We start from the raw sequence: 13650 nt of genomic DNA, 5'->3' as shown, positions 1-13650 counted from the left end.
GTTTAATGAGATTACGTGATATTGTAGAATTGAGAGATATGTGTAATTTCTTTCGATTGTTGAATTGCCTGAGCCAGGGGCTCCATAGACAATAAAAATAGCAGTGGTGAGATGGGATCACCTTGCCTGCCACTTCTAGTTATTCTGAACAGAACAGAGCAGTTATTGCCTGTCATTAATATGGCTGAGGGATTGGCATATAGTATTTTAAACATATTAATGAAATTGGAGCCAAGTCCCATATGTTCCAAAACCGACCAAAGATATAACCATTCTAGTCAATCAAAGCTTTTTCTGCATCAAGAGATAGAACTGCCCAAGGAGCTTTGGTACTGATGAAGCATGTAAGATATGTAATAGGCAACGGAGGATAATAGTTTAACAAACCCGCTTTGGTCCAGATGTACAAATTTGGGTAAGTAAGTTTAGAGACTGTGCGACAGAATTTTTGAAAATAGTTTCATATCTGTGTTTATCAAAGCTAGAGGGTGATAATGAGAGCACTAGATGACGTCCTTACCTTTTTTTAAATAAAAGCTAAATTTGTGCTGTATTTACATCTCTTCCAAATTAACCTTTGTGAACAGCTGTATTAATAATTTTAAGCAACACCAGACCTAGCTGGTTCCAACATTTTAAATATCCCTCAGGAGGAAAACTATCACAACCAGGTGATTTGCCTTTAATCATGTTATCCAATGCCCTTTTGAGGTCATGGAGAGAGATTTGGGCTCCCAGCAAGCCGGCTTCCTCAGTTGAGAGAAGAGGAGTTCTTATATCTTTTAAAAATGTCTCGATCTGGCTTGGTGTGGATTTACAATCATAAGTGTACAATTCTTTATAGAAACGGGATCCTCTTTGGTTGATTAATATGGGTTCTGATAGTAATTCACCTGATTCAGATTCGATAGTTGCAATATTGCTAATTGATCATTACTGCAAAGCTCTATAGCCAGAAGACAACTGGGTCGATTACCATGGAAGTAATGGTTGAGTCTAACACGATGGATGGCAAATTCTGCTCTCTGTCTAATCAATAAATTTAGTTCTGTCTTGACTTTGAAGAGAGTAGTTGCTACCTGGTCTGAAAAAAGTTTTGTTAGAACACGTCATTAACTTTTACAATTCTGATATCGTCTTTAATTGTGATTTATCCAGCCCATATACCGATCCTGTAGAGGTTAGAAAATTGCATTTTAACCTTTACAGGATAGGTGTCCTCCCCCATGGTACAGTTGAGCTAACTTGCGCTAATGTGATTAGCATGAAGTTGTAAGTAACAAGAACATTTCCCAGGACAGACATATCGGATATGGGCAGAAAGCTTAAATTCTTGTTAAATCTAGTAGCTATTACAGTGAAAGAATGCCATGCTATTGTTTGAGGAGAGTGCAGTTATGAACTTGAAAATGCATTAATAAACCAATTAGGCACATTTGGGCAGACTTCATACAACATTTTGAACAGAAATGCAATGGTTTACTGGAGCAGTCTAAAACTTTGCACATACACTGCTGCCATCTAGTGGCAAAAATCTAAATTGCACCTAAGCTGGAATAATACAGTGTGGCCTCTCTCTTGCATTTCAAAATAATACATAAAAAAAATAGGAAAGCATGTTTTTTTCTTTGTATTATCTTTTACCAAATCGAATGTGTTATATTCTCCTCCATTAATTCACATTTCCACAAACTTCAAAGAGTTTCCTTTCAAATGGTATCAAGAATATGCATATCCTTGCTTCAGGTCCTGAGCTACAGGCAGTTAGATTTGGGTATGTCATTTTAGGAAGAAAAAAATGGTTCGATCCTTAAATAAAACCTTATGGTGTCCCATAAAATCTGAGGAGGATTGACACATTTTTTATTAATCATTAGAAATCAATTCAATTCCGTTTCAAAATGTTCACAGAAAGTAGGATTTTGTAGTAAGGAAACATTAAATTGCCATCTTGTGGCTCTTTTAGGAGATTCTGGAATGTGTAGCTGGCAGTAATAATCATGATGATCAGATAGGCTCATATGTGAAATGTATATTTTCTTGACTAAAGACAATAGAGGAGTAGATAATAACTAAACTAAAAACTAAATCGATTTGGCAGAATGTTTTGTGCCTGTTTGAATAGAAAGTGTACTCTTTTGCTTTTGGATTATGAGCTCGCCAGGCATCAATCATAGAGTATATGTTGAGAGCCTTGGTTCCCGGTGGATTTTAGTTGGTCTTATTAGATTTGTCCCTTATGTCCAGCATGGTAGGGGTGTGCCGAGTAGTCGGACAAAACAGTATCGTAAAGGACATTGGGTAATTCTATGAATACGATTATGAACCAAGTATTTTTTGTAATTTTCAGGTGCCAGCACGCATCTTTCGCATGTCAGTCAGACATATCCAAGGTTATACATGGTCTAAATAACTCAACTATCAAGCTATCAATACGCATAATATCTAACAAGTGGGACAAGGGTAGGGAAAAAGTTGAAAAGCCGATGAGCAATCTGACAGTGACAGCAAACTTTGCTGCCCGCTGCAAGTTTTGTCTGACTACTCGGCACAGACATCCCCCCCCCCCCCCCCCCCCCCGTGCCCCCCGTGCCCCGTAGTCAGAATTTCTGACATTTTACATTCTTAAAATTTTTAAGAATGTAAAATCAGATTATTATTTTCTTATCCGACTTTTTACTCTGATTAATTGTTGGAATTGTGAAAAACTGAGTTTAAATGTATTTGGCTAAGATGTATGTATACTTCCGACTACAACTGTAGCCTCATTATTGTTATTCTTATTGTGTTACAAGTCTACATTTGTATTCGGTGCATGTGGCAAATAAGGTTTGATTTGATATAGGGCAGGTAATCAAGGAGGTGATGAGTCCAGGTGAGTCTGATGACGCGCAGGTGCGCGTAACGATGGTGACAGGTGTGCGCTATAACGAGCAGCCTAGGAGGCCGGAGAGGGAGCACACGTGACAGTACCCCCTCCCCGTCACGTGGTTCCAGCCGCAGGACGCCGACCAAAATGACGATCCCTGGGATCAGGAGTGGACCGGTCACCTCTCCTGAGGCACGGGAGCATGGCGACCTAGAGCCCCGCAGAGAGAGCACACGTGACGGTACCCCCTCTCTGTCTGGCGCGTTCGGCTGCAGGACGCTAACCAAAAGGGACAATCCCGGGGATCCAGAGAGGACCGGTCGCCTCCACTGAGGCGCAGAAACCTGATGAACCGGCTGAGGCGTGAGGGCCTGATGAGACCTCCCTAGTTGCCTTGTCGAGGCACGGGAACCTGTTCACCCGCTGAGGCACCGGGATCCTGTCGAGCCAGCTGAGGTTTGGGAGCCTATCGATCCCAATGCCTATACATCCCACCTTCTATGTCTCACAGTCCTTTGTCTCCTGTTTTTCTAGGCCCACCCCTCTCCCTGTCTCATCGATGGCCAACCGGCTTACACGGTGAGGCGTCTCCTGAAGGTTCGACCTTGGGGCAGGGGGTTCCAGTACCTGGTTGCCTGGGAGGGTTATGGCCCGGAGGAGAGGTGCTGGGTCCCTTGCCAGGGACATCCTGGACCCAGGCCTCATTGCGGATTTTCAACGCCGACACCCCGGTCAACCAGATATGCGCCCAGGTAGGACACCAGGTGACGCCCCTAGAGGGGGGGAGGGTACAGTCACACCCTGATCTGTTTCACCTGTCTTTGTGATTGTCTCCACCGCCCTCCAGATGTCGCCCATCTTCCCCATTATCCCCTGTGTATTTATACCTGTGTTCTCTGTTTGTCTGTTGCCAGTTCGTCTTGTTTGTCAAGTCAACCAGCGTTTTTCATCTCAGCTCCTGCTTTTCCCCAGTCTCTCTTTTTCTCACCCTCCTGGTTTTGACCCTTGCCTGCCCTGTCTCTGAGCCCGCCTGCCGTCCTGTACCTTTGCCCCACCTCTGGGTCTTACCTTCAAGCATGATACTTTTTTTTTTAATTTTTTTTTATTTTCTCCCCTTTTCGCCCCAATTTTCGTGGTATCCAATCGCTAGTAATTACTATCTTGTCTCATCGCTACAACTCCCGTACGGGCTCGGGAGAGACGAAGGTCGAAAGTCATGCGTCCCCCGAGGCACAACCCAACCAAGCCGCACTGCTTCTTTAACACAGCGCACCTCCAACCCGGAAGCCAGCCGCACCAATGTGTCGGAGGAAACACCGTGCCCCTGGCCCCCTTGGTTAGCGCGCACTGCGCCCAGCCCGCCACAGGAGTCGCTGGAGCGCGATGAGACAAGGAAATCCCTACCGGCCAAACCCTCCCTAACCCGGACGACGCTAGCCCAATTGTGCGTCGCCCCACGGACCTCCCAGTCGCGGCCGGCTGCGACAGAGCCTGGGGGCGAACCCAGAGACTCTGGTGGCGCAGTTAGCACTGCGATGCAGTGCCCTAGACCACTGCGCCACCCGGGAGGCCCCCAAGCATGATACTTTTAACCCTATCCCAAACCTTAGCCCTTACCTTAACCATTCAGAAATAGTAATCCCATGACTGGATCAGAAGGTTGTATGTTCGATCCCAGTCGTGAACACTGTTCTTTTATTTTTATTAGAAAAAATTATATATACTGTATATGTTTTTGTAATTTTACCACTTTTTCTCCACAATTTCGTGATTTCCAATTGGTAGTTACAGTCTTGTCCAATTGCTGAAACTTCCGTACGGACTCGGGAGAGGCGAGGGTCGAGAGCCATGCGTCCTCTGAAACACGACCCCGCCAAGCCGCTCTGCTTCTTGACACACTGCTTGATTAACTCGGAAGCCAGCCGCACCAATGTGTCAGAGGAAACACCGTACAGCTAGTAACCGAAGTCAGCGTGCATGCGCCCGGCCTGCCACAAGGAGTCGCTAGAGTACGATGGGACAAGGACATCCCAGCCGGCCTAACCCTCCCCTAACCCAGACGACGCTGGGCCAATTGTGCTCCACTTCATGAGTCTCCAAGTCGCGGTCGACTGCGACACAGCCTGGGATCGAACCCGGATCTGTAGTGGCGCCTCTAGCGCTGTGATGCAGTGCCGCTGCGCCATTCTGGAGGCATTTTGGGGTTTTAACCCTATCCCGAACCTTAACCCTTACCTTAACCATTCAGAAAGAGTGCCTAAACTTACCCCTTAACTTCAACATTTGGAGAAATGGAACGATAAAGAGCAGCAGGAGTCAACCCAGGGTGTGAAAAACACTTTGAAATTTGACATTTTGAGCAACATGAAAATTTAACGTTTGGAGAATGTGGATGAAGTTAGACTGTGAGAGTTTGTTGGTATTACCTTATGAGTCAGACATTATGAAAATATATTTGTTAGTAATTTTGAAGCTGCAAAAGTGGTCTAATCTAAAGTTGAGGTGATTTCATGTCCCTTGTGTATTTAATTGTAGACTATAGGCTACATTAAGATTAAGATCTAAGAGCCCTCCAAACCATGTGCTTATACATTCAAATATTATTTAGTTTTCTGAGATGTATTCAAAATACTTTCAAATATTATTTATTTTTCTGGACCTGTATTTAAATATCAAAGAAAATAGTTGCCTTTTAGTTTAAACTCTATAAACTACAATATATTCGACTACCTTAAGTATTTGAAAAGTTGGTATTTTCAAATAAACTACAAAATGCAAAAAAATTCTGCCCAGGTCTGCTGGAAACAAACACGATGCAAGGTAAATTAGTACCATTACATAGTTTGAATGGGAAGTGCCCTCTGCCTGGGAGTACAGGGCTCTTATACCAATAACATGCATGTACACACATAGACAAAAACATGCTTCCAAACACACATATACACACCAAACTAGAGCAGAGAGGTCAGACAGTGAAACATCAGGGTATTAATGTGGGGCAGTCAGTCACATAGGGCCTCAGACCAGACACAACAGCACAGTAATGTCTGATGCGCCTCTCTCTTATCATCACATAACAAGCTAAACAGAGTGTGAGGGTTGTTGTGTGTCAGCCAAGGTGATTCATCAAGACAGCTGTGGAAAATTTGTCTGAATTACTGTGGAAATGAGAGTATGTTTTCACAGCATGTCCAACAGCAGCTATTGCGTCTATGACAATGTATCAAATCCAAGTCTCCTGCATGCCACAAACAGTGTTAGCTTTCTGAGCTTAAGCTTAGACCTTAGGTCCAGGATCTACTGCAAGTCTTCACAGGTACGGTTGCATGTTCACTTATTGTGTGGATGCGTGCATATGTTTGTGTATGTGTGTGTACAGTAAGACTCACCATAACCATAAGTGGTCTCATCCAGGGAGGTAGGAGAGGTGTGGAAGAGGTTTTTAATAGGGCAGCCGTCCACATCCAGCCGAGGGAGGGACACCGCGTTCTTGATGATGGGGGAGATGGGAGGGGGTGGCGGGGACAGGTCCTTCGACCCCCCCCTGGGATGCTCTGGTGTCTTCCGAACATGCCGGAGGGTCCGGGAGAAGAAAGCCCCGATCTTGTTGTCAGGACTTGTGACGGAATCATCATCCTCGTTTCCGTTGGCGGCCCCGCCGTGATTGCTAAGGAATGAAGTGTCCCCGAACACGTCCCCTCCGCGGCCCACGTGCATGGTGTGACGGAAGTCTCCCAGCGGAGGGCTGATCATGTCCAAGGTGAGGTCACCCTTGAAATGACGTTTACCCTGAGAGCCGGCCACCAGGCCCTTCAGCCCAGGGATCTTCCCCAGGTTCATGGTGATGGCCAAGGGTAAGGTTCTCTAAAAAAAATTACAAAAATCCCTTTAAATCCACTGAAAGTAGGGATGGAAAAGGAATTTAAATATCTTCGGTGAAAGATTTGCTTCAGTGATCGTTTAGGTTTTGCATAGAATTCCACCACCAGGTCTTGTAGGGTGAACCTCAGTAATGGAAATATCTATTGTATTCTCTTGTTATCATGTGCTGTTTGCGATTTCAGTCCCATTTTCTGCTGTTTGTTGTCATCCATATCCAGCTGGATTAAGTCGAGAGAAATGGAGGGAAAAAGTATGCAGCTCAGTTCCTGGAATCCACTGCCGGTTTGAATGTGGTCAGAGACGCTATGCTCGACAGTTGTTTTAGGCTTTGGGTTTATAAAACATCAGCTCAGGAATAACCCCAGTTCTAGCTGCAAATATCCCTCCTGCGGTTGTACACTGGAACCATTTATTAAAAGAAAGCACAAAAATGTATTCAATTCTCCGTCTAGAAGAGGCTCAAATGCAGCTATAACAGTCCAGTAACCCTGAGGGGACTTTCTTTGCTAGAGATTTAGTGTGTAGATGTAGAACCAGGTAGGAGATCTGGCAGAACACATCACTGTCTGGAACATTCAGTCATAAAGTAACTGGATCAGGTTTTTCTACAGACCCGGGCCTGCAGTTAGTCGTCAAAGTTCCGGGTTTCAACGTTCACTGTTCTAGAACCTTCTAAATGTAGACCACAGTGACTCTCCTGTCACTGCCCTCGAGAACAAATGAAATGCAAGTCTGTTTTTTTTGTCTGAGAGTTTCAGGGTATTTTGTCTCTCACTCGTCCTGTGTTTCGTTACAACATGAGTGCTACTTAATCATATCACATATTTCCTCGAAATACATTTGCAAAATCTGTATAAAAGCAGAGACCCTCATTCAACACTTACAGCTGATCTGACCAGACGCCCCATTGTTCTCAAACAAAATATGTTCCACCAGAAAAAAAAACTCTGTTCTATTTTTAGCCCAAAATTCATAAAATACTGACAAATGTACTGATAAGAAAATCACTTAGCTGACTTTTATTGCACAAAATACCCCAGTAAGACAACACTGGCAGGAGGTATGCAAATAATGGACTTTTCCTTTGTTATCTTTAGCCAGCAAAGTAATGGATATTGCTTTCTGTAATAATTTGATAGGGTAACGTACACTGACAAGGTGTTCTTGTTCTTTTAAGAGCTTTCCACTGCCGAGGCCCTCCTACGAGCGATAGCCCGTCTTTATTAATGACTTGGAGCAGACCTCTGAATGGGATTGCGTCAGGGTTAAAGCAGCCTTTTCATTTGCTCCTGACCACAGTCCCAGGCCCTCTCCTTTAGGTCTCCACTGGCTGGCGTTTTAAGAGGGGCAGCTGGGAGCAGCACAGAGGGAGGAAGCACGCCTCATACCACAGACTGGAAAGAGAGAGAGCGAGCGAGAGAGAGATAGAGAGAGCAGTACCAGGGGTCTACTTACCAGACCAACAGACTTCTATTAGGTGTGATGTTGAATTTGAGATAGTCTTAACCTCTCGAGAGCATGAACCAGACACTCATAACCAGACTTCATATACTTACAGTTCAAGCCACCACCTCAACATCCCTGACTAACTCTCCGATGTGACTGTGAGCTGCAGAGGCAAAAGCAATCATGCACTACTCAGCTTGTGTGTGAATGTGAAGCAAAGCAGATTCTCTCTCATGGGTGAAAGAAAGAGAGAGAGAGAGAGACTTGTTGACCTCTCGTCTGACTCCCGCAGACACAGCCGGAGCCCGAAGGTTTATCCCCACACGTCTTTAAGGAACGCTCCTAGATGTCTCCTACACGTTCCAGCATCCCCCCATGCCCTGCTCTGTCCTCCTCCTCTCCTTCTGATCCTTTGTTTTCAGAGTTACGCAAATCCAGCCGCCCACACTCCAGGCATCTGATAGAGCAGGGCTGAAACTGAGCACCAGTTGGTTTCAGAAAAATAACAAAAACAGAAGTCTCTAAAAGGTAATAAGTTTAATGCAGTAATCCGGGCGGCTGTCTGAGTTTTCAGAAGGAAAAAGGGGGGTCTCCTCAGGGGATTGGTCGTAGCCTGGATTAGCCACTAATCCCTGGATCTCTTCTTCCCCTCGCCTGTCCGTCAATACTTTTTTTGGGCTCTCTCCTCCCTCTTTCTGGGCTCTGTCCTGGCACTGACCTCCCTCTCTCTGGGTCTGTGCTGGTTCTCTCTGCCAGGCCTGCTGGTTATCTGGGTCCGAGAAGCTACCTTGGCCTCACTCTGAACATGCTGTCTGTTGTGGGAGAGAGAGAGGGGGGAGACAGGGAGTTAGAAATGGTGGGTCATGGTACCGGTTCATACAGTTGAAGTCGGAAGTTTACATACACTTATGTTGGAGTCATTAAAACTCGTTTTTCAAACACTCCACAAATTTCTTGTTAACAAACTATAGTTTTGGCAAGTCGGTTAGGACATCTACTTTGTGCATGACACAAGTATTTTTTCCAACAATTGTTTACAGACAGACTATTTCACTGTATCACAATTCCAGTGGGTCAGACTTTTACATACACTAAGTTGACTGTGCCTTTAAACAGCTTGGAAAATTCCAGAAAATGATGTCATGGCTTTAGAAGCAACTGATAGACTAATTGACATAATTTGAGTCAATTGGAGGTGTACCTGTGGATGTATTTCAAGGCCTACCTTCAAACTCACTGCCTCTTTGCTTGACATCATGGGAAAATCAAAAGAAATCAGCCAAGACCTTATAAACAAAATTGTAGACCCCCACAAGTCTGGTTCATCCATGGGAGCAATTTCCAAACACCTGAAGGTACCACGTTCATCTGTACAAACAATAGTACGCAAGTATAAACACCATGGGACCACGCAGCCGTCATACCGCTCAGGAAGGAGACACGTTCTGTCTGCTAGAGATTAACATACTTTGGTGCGAAAAGTGCAAATCAATCCCAGAACAACAGCAAAGAACCCTGTGAAGATGCTGGAGGAAACAGGTACAAAAGTATCTATATCTTCAGTAAAACGAGTCCGATATCGACATAACCTGAAAGGCCGCTCAGCAAGGAAGAAGCCATTGCTCGAAAACCGCCATAAAAAAGCCAGACTATGGTTTGCAACTGCACATGGGGACAAAGATCGTACTTTTTGGAGAAATACCCTCTGGTCTGATGAAACAAAAATAGAACTGTTTGGCCATAACGACCATCATTATGTTTGGAGGAAAAAGGGGGAGGCTTGCAAGCCGAAGAACACCATCCCAACCGTGAAGCACGGGGGTGGCAGCATCATCTTGTGGGGGTGCTTGCTGCAGGAGGGACTGGTGCACTTCACAAAATAGATGGCATTATGAGGTAGAAAAATATCCTATAGAAAGTTTGTGGGCAGAACTGAAAAAGCGTGTGTGAGCAAGGAGGCCTACAAACCTGACTCAGTTACACCAGCTCTGTCAGGAGGAATGGGCCAAAATTCACCCAACTTATTGTGGGAAGTTTGTGGAAGGCTAACCCGAAACGTTTGACCCAATTTAAACAATTTAAAGGCAATGCTACCAAATACTAATTGAGTGTATGTAAACTTCTGACCCACTGGGAATGTGATGAAAGAAATAAAAGCTTAAATAAATTATTCTCTCTAATATTATTCTTACATTTCAAAATTCTTAAAATAAAGTGGTTATCCTAACTGAACTAAGACAGGGCATTTTTACGAGGATTAAATTACAGGAATTGTGAAACTGGTGTATGTAAGGTGTATGTAAACTTTCGACTTCAACTGTAGGTAAGACACACACAGAAATATAATGAAAGATAAATGGAGTGCAGCTGGTACTGACAGTTGTTTTCATAGTGCAGCTGGTACTGACAGTTGTTTTCATAGTGCAGCTGGTACTGACAGTTGTTTTCATAGTGCAGCTGGTACTGACAGTTGTTTTCATAGTGCAGCTGGTACTGACAGTTGTTTTCATAGTGCAGCTGGTACTGACAGTTGTTTTCATAGTGCAGCTGGTACTGACAGTTGTTTTCAAAGTGCAGCTGGTACTGACAGTTGTTTTCATAGTGCAGCTGGTACTGACAGTTGTTTTCATAGTGCAGCTGGTACTGACAGTTGTTTTCATAGTGCAGCTGGTACTGACAGTTGTTTTCCAAATTTGTTTTCACTCCTTTTCCTGCCACTACCCAAGTAGTAACTATATAATAGTTTCTGTTTGACTGTAATTCAACTGGCTAAACATAACACAAAACTCCAAAATTACACAAGCTGAGTATTAAGGGTGTTTCCCGAATATCTCTTTGGTAGGCTACATCCCAGAACCATCCATCCAATCCACCCCCTCCATGTAGCTGCCATACCTGTGAGCCAAGGTGAGGGATGGTGGATGTTCACTGCCTGGCCTGTGAGGTATGGTATGGCTACATCCCAAATGGCACCATATTACTTATATAGTGCACTACTTTTGACCAGGTCAAAAGTAGTGCACTATGTAGTGAATAGGGATCCATTTGGGACGCACTATTGATGTAAACCGGAGAAGCCAGGCTCTAATAGGAGCCGTGTGTGTGTGTGAACACATTCCTGGGAGCAACATCACTGGACTCTCTCTCTCCATTACAACCGTCACATCAGAGAGAGAAGAAAAGAACCCAACCACATCACTGATTAGAAACAACCTTTAAGTCTGATCCCGCTTTCCTTCTCTGAGGCTGGCTGTGTTACAGTACTGTATGACGATCTCATGGTTTGGAGAGATACAGCTGGCACACACACACACACAAAAAAACACATGGCTAGATCAATGGACTGGAGAGATACTGTACTGTACTCTCAATCATCTTTCATTGAATCGAATGAGTCAGGATTTTACACAGAATTATATTTTGTTGAGTATACCAACCAGCATTTGACCCCTCTCCTCCTTTCCAAACTCCGGTCCTATTGTAAGTCCCTTACTCACTAACTAAGTTAACCAGGTGAACAAACATACAAGATAAGGCTGCATTTTTTCACTCCCCTGCCACATCCAAATAATTTATCTTCCCCTTAGCTGTGCTCTATTTTAATCCAAGGAAAATAGAGCAACACTTCCCCTAAGCCAATCATTTTTTAATGCTTCTTCAACAAACATCCATAGGCTCTTGAAGCATCTATCCTTCCTTCATCATTTGTCCTCCTTTCCCCCCCTTTCAGCGCTCTCTCCCACCCCCCTCACTCTCTCTACCCCTCTTTCTCTCCATTTGTCATTTGCCATGCTGTTGTGGACAGACTTTGAGGGGGTCAGGGAAGGAATGAGTCAGGCCCATTTGGTGACATTGACAGGCCATGATGGAGCATGTATCCCCTACTCTTTATGTGTGGCAACCAAGACACCAACTACAAGTACCCTCAGGTGTTAAAACAGACAGTGCGTCCATACTGGGAGTTCACACCTCCTAAACTGAACTCTTTCCTGGTTGCGTCAATCAAAGATGGTGGATAACTGAAGATAGTTCACTCGGGCCGTTTACCATTTAATTATTTTCTGTCTGCTTAACGGGATGGCTCTCCCATAGACACCAATGCGATAGCATATGGGACTGGTCTGATTAGGTCATTGACTTCAATGTAACCAGAAAAGAACCTGTGAGTGGGGTGTCTCGCTTCCTCTTCCGTCTCTGGCGTCAATAACACGGGTCACATTGGAGGAATGTGGGGCACAGGTACAATTGTCCAGAGTTAAAATGAAGGAATCTCATTGGATGAGGCCAACAGGGAAGGAATGCCCCAACTCTACATTCCAATACCTCATCATCAGGTTCTGATTCTAGGTGTTTGCTTGGTTATTCTGGTTCAATATGCATGAGTAAGGCCGGTGGCAGGCCAAAATTGAAAAACAAAAATCAATAGAGGCATGCGATGGTCAAACAGGTCTACTGTGGCCATGCGTGAGCAAGAGTAGATCCATCCGACCTGCCTGGTGTTGCAGGCAGAGCGCCAGGAAAACATTGCTATTATCACAGAGCCTGCTCTCTCCATTGATCTGCCTTGTGTGTGAAGCTAACAAGCACTCCAATCAATTGTATTGGCTGATCTCCCTAATGAGGTCAGAGTAATGAGAGCTCTGTTATGTGGTGTTGCTACCCTTTACATGTGGAGCAGGGGCTGCATCATTAACTTGTCAACATGTGAGTCAGGGGTTCCCCTACGGTTTAATAACGTTCTGTTAAACAAGTCATTTTAATGAATAGTTGAATCCTCAATGGTAAATGTTCTGATTCACCCCATAAAACATCAGATGAGCATATGCAGAATCCAGACCACAGGAGAGGATAGTTTTATATAATTTCTAGACAATATTTTTGATCTGCTAAGACCTAAGCATAGACCAGTGACATATTGCAACACAAGCAACCCTAAATATAATGCAGGACAGATTATGTTTCATGCCAAATGATCTATGGCTACAGCTAGGCTACAGAGATATAGAACCGTATACATCGGCAGCCCATATGGCTCATAATTTCAGATATCAAATATGATGACTTGATTGTGAATAGACAGCAAGAGAAGATTAAACAATTGAACAACAAAAAAGTTTTCCTCCATACTTTACTTTCAGTTGACACAGAGTCTATTGATATTTGAGAGATTGCATTTATAGAAGGCTAATTAATAGCCTTAATATTTATTCAAATAGCCTAATGAAAGGAGAGGCTACAAGAGGAAAATAAAAAGTTGAACGTAAAGAAAAACTTACCTGGGCAAGTAGACTAAGAGCCGTTCACACAGATAGGATACGATTAAAAGCCAGTACTTTTTATGATAACCCCAAAAATCCGTAATTATAATGAAGTATCATGAAGTATTGTGAGTTCTAGTAACCGGTCTTGTAACCGGACAGTACAGCTAGCGCGTTCAGCTTCAGTAGAATGAG

At 44.0% G+C, this 13650-nt stretch overlaps 1 protein-coding gene across 1 annotated transcript in view; it reads right to left on the bottom strand.

Moving 5' to 3' along the window:
* The window catches only part of LOC129828971 (cdc42 effector protein 1-like), a 20762-nt gene extending 7112 nt beyond the window's left edge, over positions 1-13650 (bottom strand). Inside the window, exons 1-2 of the mRNA XM_055890324.1 lie at positions 13474-13650; positions 6259-9009 (exon numbers count right to left, since the gene is read on the bottom strand). Of these exons, the coding sequence (XP_055746299.1) occupies positions 6259-6709 (451 nt within the window). The 5' untranslated portion in view covers positions 6710-9009; positions 13474-13650. The remainder of the gene's footprint in view (positions 1-6258; positions 9010-13473) is intronic.

The sequence above is a fragment of the Salvelinus fontinalis genome, chromosome 30 (assembly GCF_029448725.1).
Source record: "Salvelinus fontinalis isolate EN_2023a chromosome 30, ASM2944872v1, whole genome shotgun sequence".
NCBI lineage: Eukaryota > Metazoa > Chordata > Actinopteri > Salmoniformes > Salmonidae > Salvelinus > Salvelinus fontinalis.
The sequence above is the reverse complement of the archived record's forward strand: the minus strand, read 5'-3'. Positions and strand labels throughout refer to the sequence as shown.